The sequence below is a fragment of the Lissotriton vulgaris genome, chromosome 10 (genome assembly GCF_964263255.1).
Source record: "Lissotriton vulgaris chromosome 10, aLisVul1.2, whole genome shotgun sequence".
In the NCBI taxonomy this organism is placed as follows: domain Eukaryota; kingdom Metazoa; phylum Chordata; class Amphibia; order Caudata; family Salamandridae; genus Lissotriton; species Lissotriton vulgaris.
In genome coordinates, this window is record NC_141698.1 from 12,963,429 (window position 1) to 12,981,682 (window position 18,254).

At 44.0% G+C, this 18,254-nt stretch overlaps 1 protein-coding gene across 7 annotated transcripts in view; it reads left to right on the plus strand.

Moving 5' to 3' along the window:
• The window catches only part of ATP2B3 (ATPase plasma membrane Ca2+ transporting 3), a 348,827-nt gene that overhangs the window by 288,488 nt on the left and 42,085 nt on the right, over nt 1-18,254 (plus strand). For all 7 annotated transcript variants that reach the window (XM_086940211.1, XM_086940208.1, XM_086940205.1 and 4 more), the window contains 3 exons: nt 8,597-8,776; nt 11,661-11,748; nt 17,982-18,088. In XM_086940211.1, coding sequence (XP_086796337.1) covers nt 8,597-8,776; nt 11,661-11,748; nt 17,982-18,088 — 375 coding nt within the window. The remainder of the gene's footprint in view (nt 1-8,596; nt 8,777-11,660; nt 11,749-17,981; nt 18,089-18,254) is intronic.

Consider the following 18,254-nt stretch of genomic DNA (forward strand, 5'->3'; position numbering starts at 1 on the left):
TGGTGGAGGTTTCGGATCCTTGGAGGCACCTTGGGTCACTTGAAGACTGGGCTCCCGTGCCCGCGCGGACTGTCTCAGTCGCTTGTATGGAAAAATCCTCGGGACGCAAGTCCGGCTGGTGGCTGGGGGTGGAGCGCTGTTTTTCTCCTTGGACTGGCCTGGTTGTATCGCGATGGTGGCCAAACTATTTGTCTCTTCTCTCCTGTATGATGTTATTATCTAAATACACAAGAACCTGGGTGTCTGATACGAAACAAAGATGTTTCAAAAGCCATATATTATGAGTCAACAGGATTGTCTGACTATGTAACCAGAAAGAATCTAAATAAAATTATGGCAATCCAACGCATGTGGCCACCAGGAAAAGTAGGCGAGATCCAAGTTCCAGAGATGGATTACCATTAAAATCGTGTTGGTGATCTGATTTTTCTCATCTGGTCATCCACAGGGCTAGGTTGGTGTGTCTCCAGATCAGCGAGACTACTCTCAGACCCGCCTGGTAGGACTAGGGTCAAACCTACAATCGCCCGTTTGACCATGCGTGGAATCACCAAATGGAACATAGAGCAGAGCAAAAAAGTGAAAGTGTAGAAAGAATAAGGTTAAAAAGGAATAGAAATCTCACAGCAATAGAAACTTTAATAACCGTGAGTTTCTTTCTATTTAAAAACCAGAACAGCACAAAATCGCAGTATACACAAATAACTGCTTAGGGGCCAACATGTTTCTGCCGTACAGGGGAAAACTCCCTAGGCTTTCATCAGGGCCTCTGTTCTTAAGGGACTATTGCTACTGCTAGTGAAATTCACACTATTGAAAAAATAATAACAGTGACTACTTCAAAGGATATAACTCTTATTCCTCCTAGTCAGCTGGTGTATGTATCACCTACAAAAACAAAAGGTGGTGTAAATGCGTTGGATATTAACAGTAATGAATAATGTGGAAGGGAACATAATAGTTCCTTACTCACCCATCTTGACAGGGGAGAATACCTCACCTCACCTGGACCAAACTCAGAGTAAGGGAGGCCACGCTCTAGGAATAAGAAAAGGAAGCCCAAATCAAGAAACATCTAGAATGCTAGACTTTATTGCCTATCTAGAAAACCTATCAATATCTTGTCCAGAGCTATATTGTCTTTCAACCAACCGGTAGTTAAGCTCACTCGAATAGGTCCCTAAGCTGCATCATCTGGATAGGCAACCAACAAAGGTGGTATATATAGGGGCTCTCAAAATTACAAAGCTACATAGCTATATTGTCTTGCAACCCAAATGTAGTTAAGCTCACTCGAATAGGTCCCTAAACTGCATCAGCTGAATAGGCAACCAACAATGGTGATATATATTAGGGCTCTCAAAATTTCATAGCTAATGATCACAAGTCACTCTCACCTCTCCGTCGTTGCCCCGAGTAAAATCTGAGGTTGGGGGAGGCAGTGAGTGGAAGGGGTGTGACTTGTTTTATAGGAACGTCTTTGCTGAGTATGCACCTATCGCATGCCGCTCTCTTAAGCCACCCCTAATTAGCAAAATCGCTGTGCGCGCTCTAGCAAGCTGTCATGGTTAATTTATTTTAAACAGACTCACATGACCTTGGAAGAGTCTTCGGTGATCTATAGCGGCCATGATCGGGCTTTGTTGATGGTAGCTCCGCACCGGAACGTGTTATCGCGAGATTCCAAAGGAACTACAGAAACAGGGAATTGTAGTTTCCAAAAGATCTCGCAAGACAAAGAGGCGCCTTTGTAGTTTGTGTGTGTGGCGTGCCTAGCTATTGGGCACAATGCTACGGGGTGAAGGGAGTTGTAGTTTCGTATGGAATTTTGTCAGCATCTTAAAGTACTTTGTATGGCTTCCAAGTACTAAACAATCAAACTCTACGTGCATTAAGCGGTAAAATCGATAAGGCCAAAAGGAAATGAACTCCAAAGTGGAGAGAGTTCTAGTCCAGGGTGGAGTCTATTTAAACAGCCAAAGGTGCAATGTTTGCATGTTGGCATTCGGACATCAATAACTGTATGCCTTGTAATATAGGAATAATAAAGGCAAAGATATAGCTGGTATTAAATTATTCGAAGATAGTATGATAGACTTTTTATCTTCGGGTAATCAAAATTATATATCAATATATTAGAATATTAATATATTAACTGGAAAGAGAGTGAATATGTTATGTTCTAGAGGACACCACTACCAGATCTAACTCAATGCCAACTGGGATTCAAATGATAGTAGGGGTTCAGATCCTAAACCTCTTATTTTGAGAAATGTCACTCATGCATTTAGGTCAGATGTTTTAAAAAAAGAAAGAGAACGGTGAGAGGAACTCTTCTCTGGCTGATATGAATACTCAGCATCATTATATAGAGAGAAACCAGTACAGATTTCTATATGCTATTATGGATCCATATGTTTCATCTGTAGAGCCATAATAGCTGAAGCTACATTCATACCTCCAAGAGTACAGCAGGTGTAATGTGCTATCTGAAATCATAATGAGATCCACGGAATATCATCATTTAAACCCCGGGAATCAGTGGATAATCAAAATATCCATTTCTGTCCTTTTTGAAATAAATATTTAGTTATGTCTCCAATGTGCGATGGTTTGTATGGCTTTTCAAGAACTGTCCAGGAGAAGTCAGTTTCACTGTGATTTAACTCTATCCAGTGTTTGGTCAGTCTTGAGGTGCTTTTTTTACAGCAAAATGCACTTTTGTGCTCCAACATTCTTGTCCGTACCTTCCTCGTGGTCATGCCCACATATTGTTCTTGACATGGGCATGTGAGCAGGTAAATTAGGTGGGAGCTATTGCAGTTAGTAAATGTATTCAGGATCCAGGGTCTATCAGTGCCTATCTCTATTTGAGTAGCTTTCAGAGTTTGAGGGCACATTAAGCAGTTGCCGCAGGGATGGTGTCCTGTGACTGCTGCAGAATTCCAAAGAGTGCCTACCATTCTGCCTGGAGGATCTCTGGGGCGGGTATGTATCAAAAGGTCCTTAAGATTGGTGGATCGTTTGAAAGCAAACAAAGGAAATTCTATTTTCTCATTACCAAAATTGAGAATTTTCCAATTGTTTCGCATGATGCGTTGGAATTGATTTGACTTGGTGTTATAAGTCGTTACTAAAGTTAAACGGTCCAGTGGTGGTTTCTCAACAGGGATATCTAGCAGTGCATCACGATGACTGTTAGCTGCTCTTTTCCATGATTGAGTGATCAATTTCTTAGGATAGTGTCGCGCTTGAAGTTGTTTAGACAGACCTTCAGCATGCTTGTGAAAAGTGGTAGATGTTGAACAGTTCCGCCGAACTCACAAGAATTGCCCGTAGGGCAAGTTATCCCTGAGGGATTTTGGATGTTGGCTCTCGTATAGGAGCAGCGCGTTCCTGGCTAAGGGCTTCTTATAGAGCTCAGTTTCTAGACCGGTAGATGTCACAAAGATCGAAAGATCTAAAAAGGAAATCCTTACTTTACTCTTTTCCAGTGTGAATCTCAAAAATTCATTTTGAGTGTTCAGCCACTGGTGGAACGATATAATGGACTGATCATCTCCTCGCCAAATGTCATCTATATATCGTTTCCACCAGTGGATGTGTTGCCTGAAGGGATTGTTTGGAGTCAGAACACATCCCTCCTCAAATGCATGAACATACAGGTTCGCCAGGCTGGGAGCAAAAATGCTCCCCATGCTGGTTCCAGACAACTGTAAATATGTGGTCTTTTCATATTTAAAAAAGTTTTCTTTCATGGCGATCCTAGCAAGGGCCATGATGAAGGGAATTGGACAATATGGCTTTTGAAACATCTTTGTTTCGTATCAGACACCCAGGTTCTTGTGTATTTATATATTGTATAATAGGGGATAACAACCTGGGTTTGTCTATAAACTTCCCTTAGACCCTCCAACCCCCGTTTTTGTTTTCTTGATGTTATTATCTGCCAGCTTTGGGAGGTTCATGGGACCGGCGTTGTTGTTGCCTGATTTTCGCTTTCACTATTTGGACAGATTTGGACTACTATGCTTTTTTATGGCTTCGCCCCATCCGGGCTCATCCATGCTGCTTGGACCCTTAGGACTGTGCTTTACATTACTTAACGAGAGGGCTTCGGGCGGTATTACCCCCAAACGGGGTCAGGGATGAGGTGGTTAACAATCTATCTGCTTTATTATTGACAGACGGTACAGTGAGTAACTTTGATCGACATTTCACTGTTTTTGTACTCGGGATGTGCTATTTCTTCCTTATGGTATTGCTTCCTACTTGTGTTTCCGAGGTGTAGGGGTGAAGGGCGGGGCCGGGCGGCGAGATGAGGGCCCTCCTCCGTTTATTCTCTTTTCTTTTCTTTTTTCCTTTTCCCTATCTCTCTATATTTCGGGTCTATTGGGGCGACAGGCACGCGGCTGGGGGGTAGGCCATGACCTTCTGCGGGTGTGCAGGGTGGGGGGTTGTGGGATGGGTGTTAGATTAGTATTTCTTTTGTTTCCATGGCCCTTAGTCTTTTTCCTTTTTCTATAGTGTCGTCCTCACTCATGGTTCCTGTAACGTGTATTGTCTTAAGGGGTGGGGTTAAGATTTGCTATCCATGGGATTTGTGCTTACGCTTCTCCTGATTTGTGTGCCTTACCCCACGACTTCGTCTGTATTTACACTGATTGTTAACATCCTGATTGCGTGCTATGTCGCAGGACCACATGTGATTGTACGGCACTTTCTCAGTTCTTATAAATTTAAAAATGAACCTTTGTAATCCTGATTCCGGACCTGATCATCTATTCACGAGTTGTCTCCTTGTCTACGTATCGCCCTGGCTTTTGAACTGTGCTGATTTTCCGCATTGACTGCTACATTTTTACTTTACTTCGCGGCCGGCCGAGTAGGTTGTAGGCCCGTACCTGTAATTGATTGCAAGATTAATAAAGGTTTTTAAAAAAAAACACCTTTTAACTGCCTAAAGCCTCTAGAAGCCCATGCACATGAGCTTCCAGCTGTCACGCAGGAGCTGAATAGCTCCTTGATGAGGTGTGAACTGTCTCCCAGAGTTGAGACAAAGGCCTTGGGTGTGAGGAGGGGGAGGTGTCCTGTTCCTCTTACAGGGCATTCATATGGACAGTGCCCATGAACTTAATTATCTTCAAAGGGGTCTTCCAATATAGCTCACACCTGGGCCTTTATTGGCCTTCTAGCCAGCCAGGCACCAATCCCAGTGGGAGAGGAGCAGCTCCCAGAGCCAGTTTTGAGTGATGTGAAGAGAGGGATTGCTCATTTCCCTGGCCACACCTCTAGGGAGGGCATACAAAGGAGCTCAGCATAGGGGAAAAAAAGGTTGGTTTTATTTGGAGAGGGGCACTGTGGGATTGGTTGCACACAGGCACGGCTGCAAATATGAATAGGGTTTTTCCCTATTGGCCAGGGAGAGCCGTTGAGTCAACCCCAACAACAAGCTAGTGTCAGGCATAAATGTGGCACTCCAGAACGCCCACTTCAGAACACTACTGAACCTGCAGAAGCCAGAAGGAGGAATGCGCCTGCTGTTGTGACCTGCAAAGGGAATGTCATGGACTGAAAGAGTCATCAGTTGGCTGATCTGTTAAGCTACAAGGACACAAAAGCTGCAAGAATACCACTTTCCTGTAGAAGCTCAGCTGACCAGTTTCAACGGGAACTACATTGGACTCTGCTTATGGCTTCTGTGGAGTGAGTCCTAAGTGGTGTTCCTGAGGTCTAGGACCCTTGGTTCATGTTTGATTGAACTCCTCCAGTCCAACTCTGAAACATGGGGCTGCAGCTTTGCCTGCTAAAGTAATCTGACTTCTAGAAAAGAGTCTAAGTTAGAAAAATTCACCGGATCTGACGCCGAGCAGCGTCTGCTCAACACTGGCGGCTTCCTAGGCATGAACTCAGGACTTTCCTTGCTCTGCAATTTCCTCCTTCTTCGACTCCTTCACTGAGACCTCATCCTTTGGCACCCCATCGCCGATGACCCCTCTTAAGATCCAGCCTTTTGCCTTTCACCACTGAGGGCTCTGCATTTGCAGAAATTTTCAAAGCCAGAAGGTAACTCTTTAACCAGGACCAACCTGGTCCTTGTGTTTGACCCACACTCTATCTCGATCACCCTTTAAATATTACCTTTCTCCCGGTCGCGCAAGACCAGTTGCCCATGGTTGGCTCTTTCCGCTTTTTGGCACAATTTGTATTTAAAGTTTAAAAATTCATATCTCAGGTTCCACTCATTAGATTTTTGTCCTTTTATTCATTAAAATATTCTCCTCTATTTTTATACATTAGAATGGAAGTTTTATTGTGTTGTGTTTTTGAATTTTTTCCTGTTTTAGTTCTCCTAAATACTTTAAACATTTTCTTAAGTTAAGCCTATCTGTCCCAGGCAGCAGCTTCCAGGAGTCGAGCTCAGGTAAATTACTAAAACCTTTATTGGACCTAACAAGAAAAGTGGCATTATTATGGATTATTACTTGTGGTGGACTACAATCTATCTAAGTAATAATCCACTTTCTTACCCTGAGGATCGCAGCAAGAGAACTTAGTGGATTCCTCCCTAAAAAGGCGATAATGCGGCAACATTACCCTGCAACGATGTGCTGCAGTCAAGTGTAACTGTGAGAATCCAGTTTCAACCAGGGAGACCACTGGAACACAGATGTCTTGCGATTTGCTTACTGCATTAAAAGGTTGCCCACACCTATCTACAATGCAACTCCATCACAAACGTGCCAGAGATCCTGTCCGCCATATTGTGATCCTATGATATCCTAAGGAGATCGCAATACAGCGGGCAGGATACACATCATGTGTGTGATGACGTATTCCATCCGCTGAGATCTAAATAAGGCACATAGTGTAGGGTTTAACCCCTTCCATGCTCATGACGGAACGGTTCCGTCATGAGTGTCGGTTGGCCTGTGCTTATGACGGAACTGTTCCGTCATGGTTCCATAGGCCCAATGAAACGTTCAGCACCGCAGCAAAATTTGCGCAGCACAGAAGGGTTTAAGAGCAGGTGTGAGACATTACCAGTGGCACCTATGGCCACATTTACTATGCTCTTCGTAGGTGCTCACACAATTCAAAAACACAAAGCGGCCCAAAGGAAAGCAGAAATCAACTGGGCATTAGTACTAGACAGAGTACCTTGCCTACTAATGCACACAATACCATGTTGGCTTGCCTCTTTTGAATTAACCCAGTGCTTTGCATTAACCCCTAAAACAATTTTTTTTACACTGGCGTGGCTGATGGCATCATTCGTAAACATGGGGTTGCACAATTTACTATATTTTGAACAACAATGTGCTGCAGGATTTTACACAGCACTGAATTTGTTTATTGACAATACAATTTTAGACAATAACATTGTATAAATGAATACATTACAAAGGGTAAAGCAAACAAAGAGCTTTACAAAAGATTTAAATTCAACGCAAATGTATATTAGAGTATTTAGGGAATGAGATTTTGGGTTTTGCATTACAAATATGAAGATGTGATATCCTAGCCTGGATTCACTGCATCCTGTCCAGTTCCTGAAGTGGCCTTGTTTACACACTATTAAACCTACCAAAATATTTTCATGTAATAAGCATCACCTAGCTTCTTACCCATTTCTAAATTTGTATAAAAAAATCTATCCCAGAAACAATTTTGTTTTTATTTGCACTTTACCCTTTCGAATACTTGTAAGCTAGTTTTTTTTAACTATTTCTATAGCAAGTTGGGCAGACACTCTTTGCTTTGTTTTAATATCAAAGGTTTACGGGTAACAATTCAGGAAACTGAATTGTTTGCTTTTTTAACTGTTTCAGCTGAATACATTTTTTTCCTTTGGCGATCACTAGATTATGTAGCAGATGATGGGTTCTGTGGTGGGCGGTGAAAGTTTTAATGCTCTTTTCATACTGCATGGAGGAGTTTCAGGTACTCATGTCTCACTGCATGAATATTTTGCTTTGCAAAAAAATGTAGAAAGTTTTATCTAAACCATATTGGTTTGCATTATGGAGCTGGGGTGTTTTTCAGAAGTAAATGTTATAACTTTTGTATAAATTATTTATTTATTGGACTGTGAACACAGAGAGAAGTCACTTGAGACAGTGTTTTGCCTGGTGCAATATTAATGAGCCCACATGAAACCTCTTATTTCCTAAGATGTCACTGAGTTACTCTAGTCCGGTAAACAACCTTTACAACAAAACTTTTACAACGCACTACCATTACAACGCGGTCATTACAACGCAAACCATTACAACGCATTGCGCTGGGGGGCGCTCTAGGATAGGGAATAAGTTTAATTTTTCTATCCAACACCTTCCCTAGTGTCCAGGGGGACTGGAGTTGGAATAGAAAATTACACTTTTCACTATCCAGCACCTCTAAGCGCTATGCGTTGTAAAGGTATGAGATGTAAAAATCGCGTTGTAAAGGCAGGCGTTGTAATAGCCTGCATTGTAACGTCATACATCCCTCTAGTCCCAATGAGTTATGATCTTGAACGAGCCAAGAAGCTGAAGGCATTTCTTGAAAGCACATTTCCTTGTGCCCTCCCTTAATGTGGCCCTTCTCTGTTCAGGTTCCTGAAGCCATTCGAAAATGCCAGCGTGCTGGAATCACTGTGCGAATGGTCACGGGGGACAACATCAACACGGCGCGCGCCATCGCGGCCAAGTGCGGCATCATCCAGCCCGGCGAGGACTTCCTGTGCCTGGAGGGGAAGGAGTTCAACCGGCGGATCCGGAACGAGAAGGGAGAGGTAAGGAGTGGTTTAGTTTTTTTCTAAATATTTTATAATTTTTTTTACAAAAAGCAACAAAAATTAAATCTATATCAATGTCAAGAGGCCCAATCCAAACAGAATATACCCCACATATCAAATAGAGTAAAAAATGTGAGATCAGATACATACAAATGGCATGAAGGCGAAAAGGTAGTAAGTGTCACTGAGGATGGGACACACTTTGGGGTTCTACTGAGCTCCTCAGAAATGAGAAAAGCAAGATGTTTGCAGTTACAACTCTGGGCATTCTTATCAATTTTGAACCGTATGTAAACAATGGTACCCCCTGAAAAATTAGTTCAAAGGTCAGAGAGCTAGGGGGAGAAGAAGAAGAAAATGACTCAGAAGTGCTCCGTCATGGCCTGCATTGCTTCCTGATAGGCTAGCTGGAGCTCTACGGGCTATCCGTCATGAAACAAATTGAATCATACATGTAGACATATTCACTTGTTTGTTTGTTTTTTAAATGAAAGACATTTGTATATATTTTTTCTGATTTGCATAAATACAATAGAAACAATATTTTGACTGAATTATACATAGTTAATAGACATTTTTATAAGTCCACAAGTAATTCGTGGGTGCAAATGTACTATTACTTCACATTCTAATACATCTGTTAGCACATGACAGGTACTGATAATATAGTCAGAGATAGTTCTTGGGGTCAGACAGGGACAGGTAACCTTTGAAGATCTGTAGGAATATTATGAGCAGTAAAATAGGAAATTGACTGCACCTTGCAGGGGTTGTAAATTAAGTGAGTTGTTATCGAGCTGCCAGAAAATAGACACTTAAAGGCAAAAGCTAAAAAACATAAAAATGGAACTGCTTTATATACCTATCTCCTTAATACAAGTCGATGTGGCTAAATCATGTTACTCTCACCAATAAAGCAGTGGCCTGAAACAGTCTTGAGGAATAGATAATTATATATATATATTGCCAGTACAAAGTTCTAGCTAGGAACTAGTTTCCATAGAAAACACATTTTTGTTTTGCTAATAACTTTGGTTCCATTTGACGATCTTCACATCATTTTCAAAACTAGTCTGGCACTCACTTCGGCTGCTGTGTGGAGAGTTTTTAGTTGATTCGTCAAGCATGGGCTGAGGAAAAGGGCCCCCGCAGGAGCCGATGGCCCAAGGGGAAATAAAGCTTTATGCGCCAATCAGAACTCTCTATTTTGAAATTGGTGCTCCCGTGAGAGTCTCTCGAGCCTCTTGCGGACCCAACTGTCTATATATGCAAATATTTTTTAACCTTGAATTCTCAAAAACTACTGGACGGATTTACACCAAACTACAAAAAGCAAAATCTGCGGACCAGGATCTAGCTTCCTGCCAAATTCAGTGTGGATCCATTCAGCAGCTTCGGCTGTAGCCCGTCTTAAAGAATTCAATGGAACAAGCATGGTGATTTTCTGTTTCTGGATCTTTCCCTTTTTCTCGGCCCCCACCTAATGGATCACCCCAAAACTTTCCATGCCCAAACTAGTCAATAAGTAGCTATTTTTTTTAAAGTTTTGTGATGATCCGTCAAACAGTGGCAAAATTATTAGCGACACAACCAAGGTTTTTCCTGTGGAACAACTGACCTAGCTAGAACTACCTAGTGGCGAATGTCACGAGGTCATATATATGTACTAGCCATATTATTCTCACAAAATCTTGCTTCCCTTGCCATGTTTTGAAAATGAGGAAACTCTGTTAAGAAGAGTGGAAGGTAGAGGAGTTGGCCTAGCGGCTAGGGCGCTCGACCTCGGACCTGGGGATTTGGGTTTGAGTCTCGGTAACGACGCCAAACATCCTGTGATTCTGGGCAAATCACTTAATCTCCCTGTGCCTAACAAAAATGAATGTGTGTCCTCATGTAACGTAACTGGTGCTATGTAAAGCGCTCTGATGCCCGATACGGGTCAAGTTCGTGCAATATAAAACTCTGCAAAGAAAATAAAAATAACCCTGAGCCTCATGGCTTCCAGGCCATGAAAATTTGCTAATGTGTTCAGTGTTACAAGACACTTCGAGCTATTACAAAAATACATCCTTATTTGATTGAATAATACATTCAGTCAGGATGAGATATGCGGTTACTAATACTGCGGTACAATGTAGTAAATAACTCGATACAGAAGTTACGTGTACTTTCAGACAGGGTTTTAAAATCAGCTCCAGAACTGAGACAGAGCTATGTGGCTGGATTTTAGAGTGGAAATCAGGGGACAGAACTGTTGGGGAAAGGTAGCGGGCAGCAGCCGAGCACTGAGAGGACAGGCTATTCCTATGTTTCCCAGGTTATGGTTTGCAAATGATGATTTTCCACCATGATGAATTACATCAGATTCCTTTTTTAGAGAGGCAACTGTGATAAGTTGACCTTTTTAACTGCTGGAGTCATATCTGATGTTCTGTTGAGTTTGTTTGGGTAATGTTTAAGAACATGCCAACAGGTAATCCAATAACTAGATACCAGAGCTTCCTGATACAGATTGTTTGCTGATACAGGCTGTTGTTGTTCCTCTCACCAAGGTTTTACAAAAGGTCTGCCCCAACAACAGCTGGGAGCACAGCTGTAAACACTGGCAAAGTAGCAGCAAACATTCTGGCATGAGTGCATGTGTGTTGACAATAATTGTTGTCCAGAGTTCCCCAGAGTGTGGTCGCCCCCAACGCTGCAAGAGGCCTTTGCCTGAAACTGAAACCCTATGTGGGACTTACAAAGGCCGCATGTCCTTTTTGTGTCATCTCTGATATGTCACCAGGCCCAGCATCTCACTGCCTGTGATCTGTCAGTTTAGGATGTCTCATGCTAGGGATGGTCTGAGGAAATAACCTTGCGCTATTCATCTTCCCTTCAGGTTGAACAGGAGCGATTGGATAAGGTGTGGCCAAAGCTGCGGGTGCTGGCGCGGTCCTCGCCCTCGGACAAACACACCCTGGTGAAAGGTAAGGACTGGACACTGAGAGCGAGTGACCTGTGAGAGGTTATATGACCAGTCATCAGATGGAATTAGGTAAAGGCCAAGCCATACAAAGAAAGGAGGGAGGTCCTATCATAAACCTCTTCATTCAAAATGGTCTCTTTTCAACAAAAGCATATCTAATGTCCCTTGCATGTCTGACATTGCCAAACTCATCCTTTATGTCTGACTTCCACCTTTCCAACACATCCACTCCAAACCGCTGGTACCACTAAACCCGAGAGAGACCGTCTGGTGACATGAGTGGTGTCACTGCTCCCTTATATTAGATTGACTTTTGCAAAAATCAAGTAGTGCATCCGTCAAGGACAAAACATATGTTTATTTGGATAAAAACATAAACCATTGAATTTTAAATTCTAAAAGAAATACAATACACATACATATGAGTGAGATACCACTCTGCTTAATTCAAGTACCTGACATGCTTTTCCACTGCATCGGATTTATCTGCCCAGAAATTAGTCCAGTAAAATTGCTTTCAGTTAGAGCTGCACGACTAGTCAAGCCTCAGCATATGGCTGAACCTGACCCCCTCCGATGCCCCTGGGGAGCAAGTACAGTTCCCCCAGCAAGTCCACTCTTCCTTTGTCACTCTCCCCAAACCTGAACTGACTCCCCCCCCCCCACTTACTTTACCATCCGCTACCAGCAGGTGGTACATCCTTGTGTTACTCTGCATGGATTTCCATCCAGAAGAAAATGGGTCTGTCCAGTTATTCGTCATTCTGTCGGTATTACCTTGTGATCAGCACAATTAGGTGTGGAAATAGCATCCAGAATAGTTCATTCTGACCACCAAGTTTCTCTGCACCGAGCTTCACTTAACTCGTAATTGTTATGTTATGATATGTTATGTAGATTTGATGAGCGCAGTTGCCACCCATGAGGGAATCCAATCGCTAGAACAGGTGTGTAGGTCGAGCGAGAGTAGGTATGGGTTATCCGAAGGAGATCTGCGGGTTAGTTGAGGAGCCAGGTCTTCAGATTCTTACAGAAGTCGAGAAGTGGAGCGGAGGTCCTGATGTGTTGAGAAGGTTGTTCCAAGTCCTGGGGACGATGTAGGAAAACATGTGACCTTCAGCTCTGCTTCAGTGGATGCGTGGGATATGTGCGAGAGAGGGATGTAGAGTGCCGTTGGGTTGATAGACGTGAAGGCAGTGGTTGAGGTAGGCAGGTCATTGTTGTTGAGGGCCTTGAATCCCTGGGTGAGCAGCTTGAACTGGCAGCGTTTCTGGATGGGGGGGGGCAGTGGACCTCTCTGAGGTGAGGTGAGCCGTGAGTGTCGCGGGGGAGGTTGAGTATGCATCCCTTCACTGCGTTTTGAGAGGTCTGGAGTCTCTGTGTGAGGTGGGTTGCGATTCAGGTGTAGAATGCGTTGCCGTAGTCCAACCTGCTCTTACTGAGGGCTCGTGTGATGGTGCGTCTGGGTCGCCACTTGAAGATCTTATGTAGCATTCGTAGGATGTGGACTCAAGAGGTGATGATGGCGTTTACCTGAGGTGGCATGGAGAGTTTATTGTCCAGGATTAATATTTGGTTTCTGGCTTGTTCTGATGGGATTGGCGTAGGTCGTAGTTCTGCTGTTCACCAGGAGTTGTCCTAGGGTGAGATCTCGTTTCCCACGATCATGACTTCCGTTTTGTCTGTGTTCAGCATCAGGCAGTTTTGTTTTATCCATTCTACCACGCTGGTCACGCAGTTCAGGAAGTTGTTTCTGGTGGTGTTGACGTTGTCTGTCAGGTATAGGATGAGCTGTGTGTCGTCGGCATAGGATATGATGTCGAATCTGTGGGACCTGATGATGCCTGAGAGGAGTTCCATGTGGATGTGGAACAGAGCTGAGCTGAGAGGGGCCTGACAGTAAATGTTTCAACTGGCAGTTTCCCAATTCATACATTTTACAAAAAGTTTAAGCTGTACTGGGGAATGTATCCAGTCAAAATAAATTCTGTTTCAGAGAAATTTTTACATTTCTTGGTGCAAAGGTGTTAATGATGTGTCCAGACAACTTTTCACCTAGCGTCTGAGTTCATTCCCAGCACAGAGCCTCAACAAACATTGTGTTCCCTTCAGAAGAAGATCCAGATTTGTCCAAAAATACCTCAAACTGAGAGCAGTAACATTGTTCTACATATTGCATTTATGGTCAGGTGCTGGAACTGGGTGACATATTCATCCTTTCAAGCCCTCTCAGTGTACCTTAGATGTCCTCTGCCCTATACCCAGATTGAAAAGTTCTAAATCGCGATTGAAGTTCCAAACCTTTATTCCCTTGGAGATTAGAGTTAGGAATTAGTCAGAAAACTCTCACGAAAGGCCAAGATTTGTTTAATCAATCTTGTTTTTGAACCTGTAGGACAAAATGGAAACAGCAAAGAGTTATTACTTAGCCATTTGGAATCATTTTTTGTTTTTTAGAAAAGGGGGTTACAAGATGATCTAAATAACGTGCGACTGTATCACTGGGTTATATCAGGGGTAGAGTCGGTGGAGAGACGAGCATTGGAAACAACAGGATGGATTTCACTCTACCGCTGTAACTACTGTCCAGCACTTTGATGCCCCTGGGCCACGACTGGGCTAAATAAAACTTCAATAAAACATAATAAAAGGCCGTCCTTTGACGTCTGCCTGTGTTCGCCGCCACCCTGTGCACGCCTTGACGCAGTCTCTTTCTACCGAAGACCCATAGCATCCCCATCACAGAGGTCCATGTGGTGTTTCATCCAGTGCCTAATTTTAAAAACAATAAGTGTCAGGGCTCTTGTCAGAAGGCCACTGCAGCGTGCACCACACACCGCCCCTGCCAGTGCTGCCAATGACAGTAACAACACAATTACTAACCATCACACTCCTAGAAGTGTGCCAATTCAGATTAACCCAGACTCCTAAAGCTATAAGAATGGCTGGGGAGGCAGGTAATAGTCATTTTAAATGTATATTGAATTAATAATTAACTGCTGTGGTCACCTCTAAATTTTCCAGACAGCGCCACCTTTTGGCAGACTGTCACAAGCGCCAAGTTGACAATTAAGTGCAGAGCCGAGCACCAGAAACCACCAACTCAAATTAAGCACTGGTTTCATCCAGTCAGACAAGCGGCTGACCCCATCACATGTCCTGTAGGGCAGGCGGCTCTGCGATGAGCAGGTAGGGGCTCAGGGTGTGATAGAGGTGGGAATTTGTGCCCTGGGTGGGTGGAAATCCCATCTACACAGAAGCCTGGAAAGTGGACAGATGATCCTGTGTCAGCCACCCACCCCTACTCACTAGTTTCCTGGGGACATGTTCAGCTTATTAGAAAGAAAGAGTACATGCACCGTACAACGAGGGAGGGCGGAAATTCTTTGTATTTCTGTTTGGACACGTGTTGTTCACAGCACTAAACGTTAAAGTAAGTTTTACTGTAGGTGGATTGTTTAGCATGCACAAGATGCCACGCTTGCTTCATGGTCTGCTGGGGAAGGACTGGCAACCAAAGCCAGCCTTGGAAAAATAATATAATAGCTCTAACATTGTGCAGAGAGCATGCAAGCGTTGTGTGTGATATGGCCATCTTCAAACCAATTTTAAGGTTTCTACCTCCTGTAAAATGTTCGAATATTTAAGGTCCGGTGATGTGTATTGTGGTACACTTTTTTAAAATATATTTGCTAAAAAGCCACAGATTTTACAGACAGTTCCAATGGGAAACTAATAAAATATTCTAATATCCGGAGTCCCTTGAACATTATTCCTCAACCGCAGGCAATCAGCATTGGAAGCCAGGCACACATATTTGTGCCAGGAGAAAATCAGTGCTCATCTGATACACTGTGCCCCACCAGAAAGAACAACAATAGAAAATCTTGTGCCAGTAGAAATACCATCAGGTGTAAATATTATTCCAGGGCATAACGCCCTTCGCTGTTCCTGTAGCGGCTACCCGGCCACCAAATGCTCTGTGCCAGAAAATAAAATACCATCAAAATTCATGCAATCAAATGCCGGAGCACCTCTAGAACATATGTGAATGTTTCTCATATACTCTGCAGACCGCTAAGACATAGCAGCGTGCTGCTAGTAATAACAAGCATAGCATGGCAGTATGCTAGAACTGATGCCATAGAATGCAGGGCACCACTAGAACATATGTGAATGTTTCTCGTATAGTACAGAGTCTGCTTAAACATTGCAGCGTGCTGCTAGTAATAACATACATAACATGGTAGTTTGTTAGTACTGCGGAGTACCCCAGGGATCATTGCTTAGCCTCAACCCTCTTCAACATCTACATGGCCCCCCTTGCCGCCATCACCAGACAGCACGACCTCAGCATAGTTTCCTACGCCGACGACACCCAGCTCATCCTCTCCCTCACCAAGGACCCCGCCAACACCAGACTCAATTTCCAGGAAGGAATGCAGGACGTCACATCCTGGATGAGCAACAGCTGCCTGAAGCTCAACTCAGAGAAGACAGAAGTACTCGTTCTCTGAAACATTTCATCAGTATGGAACAACACCTGGTCGCCCACCGCCCTCGGCAGCCCCCAAACCCCACGTACCACGCCAAAAACCTCAGCATTGTACTTAACTCCTCCCTCTCCATGAACCGACAGGCCAACGCTGTCACCTCCAGCTGCTTCAACACCCTCTGCATCCTCCGTAAGACATTCAAATGGATCCCCCCGAGTTAAGGAAGACAGTTACCCACGCACTCACAACCAGCAGACTGGACTACGGAAATGGCCTTCACGCGGGATCAACAAGTCTCTACTCCGCAAGCTCCAGACAATACAGAACACCGCAGCCAGACTCGTCCTCAGCATCCCTCAATACGAGCACATCAGCCAACACCTGCGGACTCTCCACTGGCTCCCCATCGAGAAGAGATTCTCATTCAAGATGCTCACCAACGCCTACAAATGCCTCCACAACAACGGACCCAAATACCTCAATGAGAGAATCTTCTTCAACGTACCCAAAAAAAACCTCCGATCCACCAGCCTCCCCTTAACTGAAACCCCACGCAGCCACAGAGCAGGAGGAAGAGCATTCTCCTACATCTCGCCCAAGACCTGGAACGAGCTCCTGATCGACATCAGACACGCCCCCTACCTGAACGCCTTTAGGAAGGCTCTCAAGACCTGGCTCTTCGACTGAACGGACTGCTGCCCCCCCCCCACCCCACCCCCTAGCGCCTTGATATCCTCACAGGTGAGTAATGCTCTTACAGTTCCTTGGCTGATTGATTGGTTGATGCCATCAAATGCTGGGGCACCTCTAGAGCATATGTGGATGTTTCTAGTGTAGTCCAGAGTCTGCTAAAACATTGCAGCGTGCTGCTAGTAATAACTTGTATAGCATGGCAGTATGCTTTGGGTGCTGTTCACATGTGCCAGGGATGTGCTGCATGTACCTGCCAGTCAGGAGTGGCCAATGGGGCTACCCTGGTGCTTATCTTCTGCCCACTCTGCACAGGGAGAGGACTGCTTAATATTCAGGATTCCATGGCTCCTGCTCAGGATGTTAGGTCAGGGGAATTATCTACCCTCGGGTACTCATTTTACAAGTCAGATGTATATCCCAGGATGCACATGCTCCGTTTGCCCCCACTAAGGAAAGTCCCATGTGTTTCCCGGTGTAAATCTCTCATCGCTTCAGCAGATTAAATGTACTTTTTTGTGTCTGAATCATCAATGCGAATCACATGTGGAACAATGTTCCGAACATGCCCTGCTCTGTCTGTGGTCTTGCTTGTTCAGTGAGTGGAAGTGTTCTATTCAAATGAAAACACATGATCCCAGAAGGCTCAGTATAGAATGTTGAAATGTTATCAGCTGGAAGTTTCAAGCCCCAGGTGCTGCAATGATCCCTTCCCCGGTTCCTGAACTTCAAATCCAAGTTTGCTGAACGTTCTCATTCAAGTGTCCCTCATGATTCAAACTCTACAGTCACCCTAAATTAGACATCTGGATGAACCAATAATAAATGCAAGGGATTGCAAAATGTAGAACTCTAAGGAAAAAACTAAAATCTCAAATTGCTGTCTTCCAGGTGATGAGAAGTCCTTGGGTATGAACCCTGCTAGCCTGCATTGTGCTGGAGCCCTTAAGTCCACAGCGGCCTCTCTGTTTTAGTAACACTAGGTCTATCCAGGCGACTGCTGTGCATAGCTCCTCCGTAACAGTGCCTTCTTATGCCTGTGTTGCAGGAATCATAGACAGCACAATCGGAGACCAGCGGCAAGTGGTGGCTGTGACGGGGGATGGAACCAACGATGGTCCTGCACTGAAGAAGGCTGATGTCGGCTTTGCTATGGTAAACAAACAAAGGGCTTGTAGACCTTCAAAGTCTTCTTGTAGAGTTCATACTTGAAAAAGTAAGTGGTTGTGAATCTGTAGAGGAGATGGAATCCATGAAACTCTGTTGTTGCTGCTTGTGTTGGATATAGTGCAAAGAAAAGAGAGTTACTTACCCCTAATCA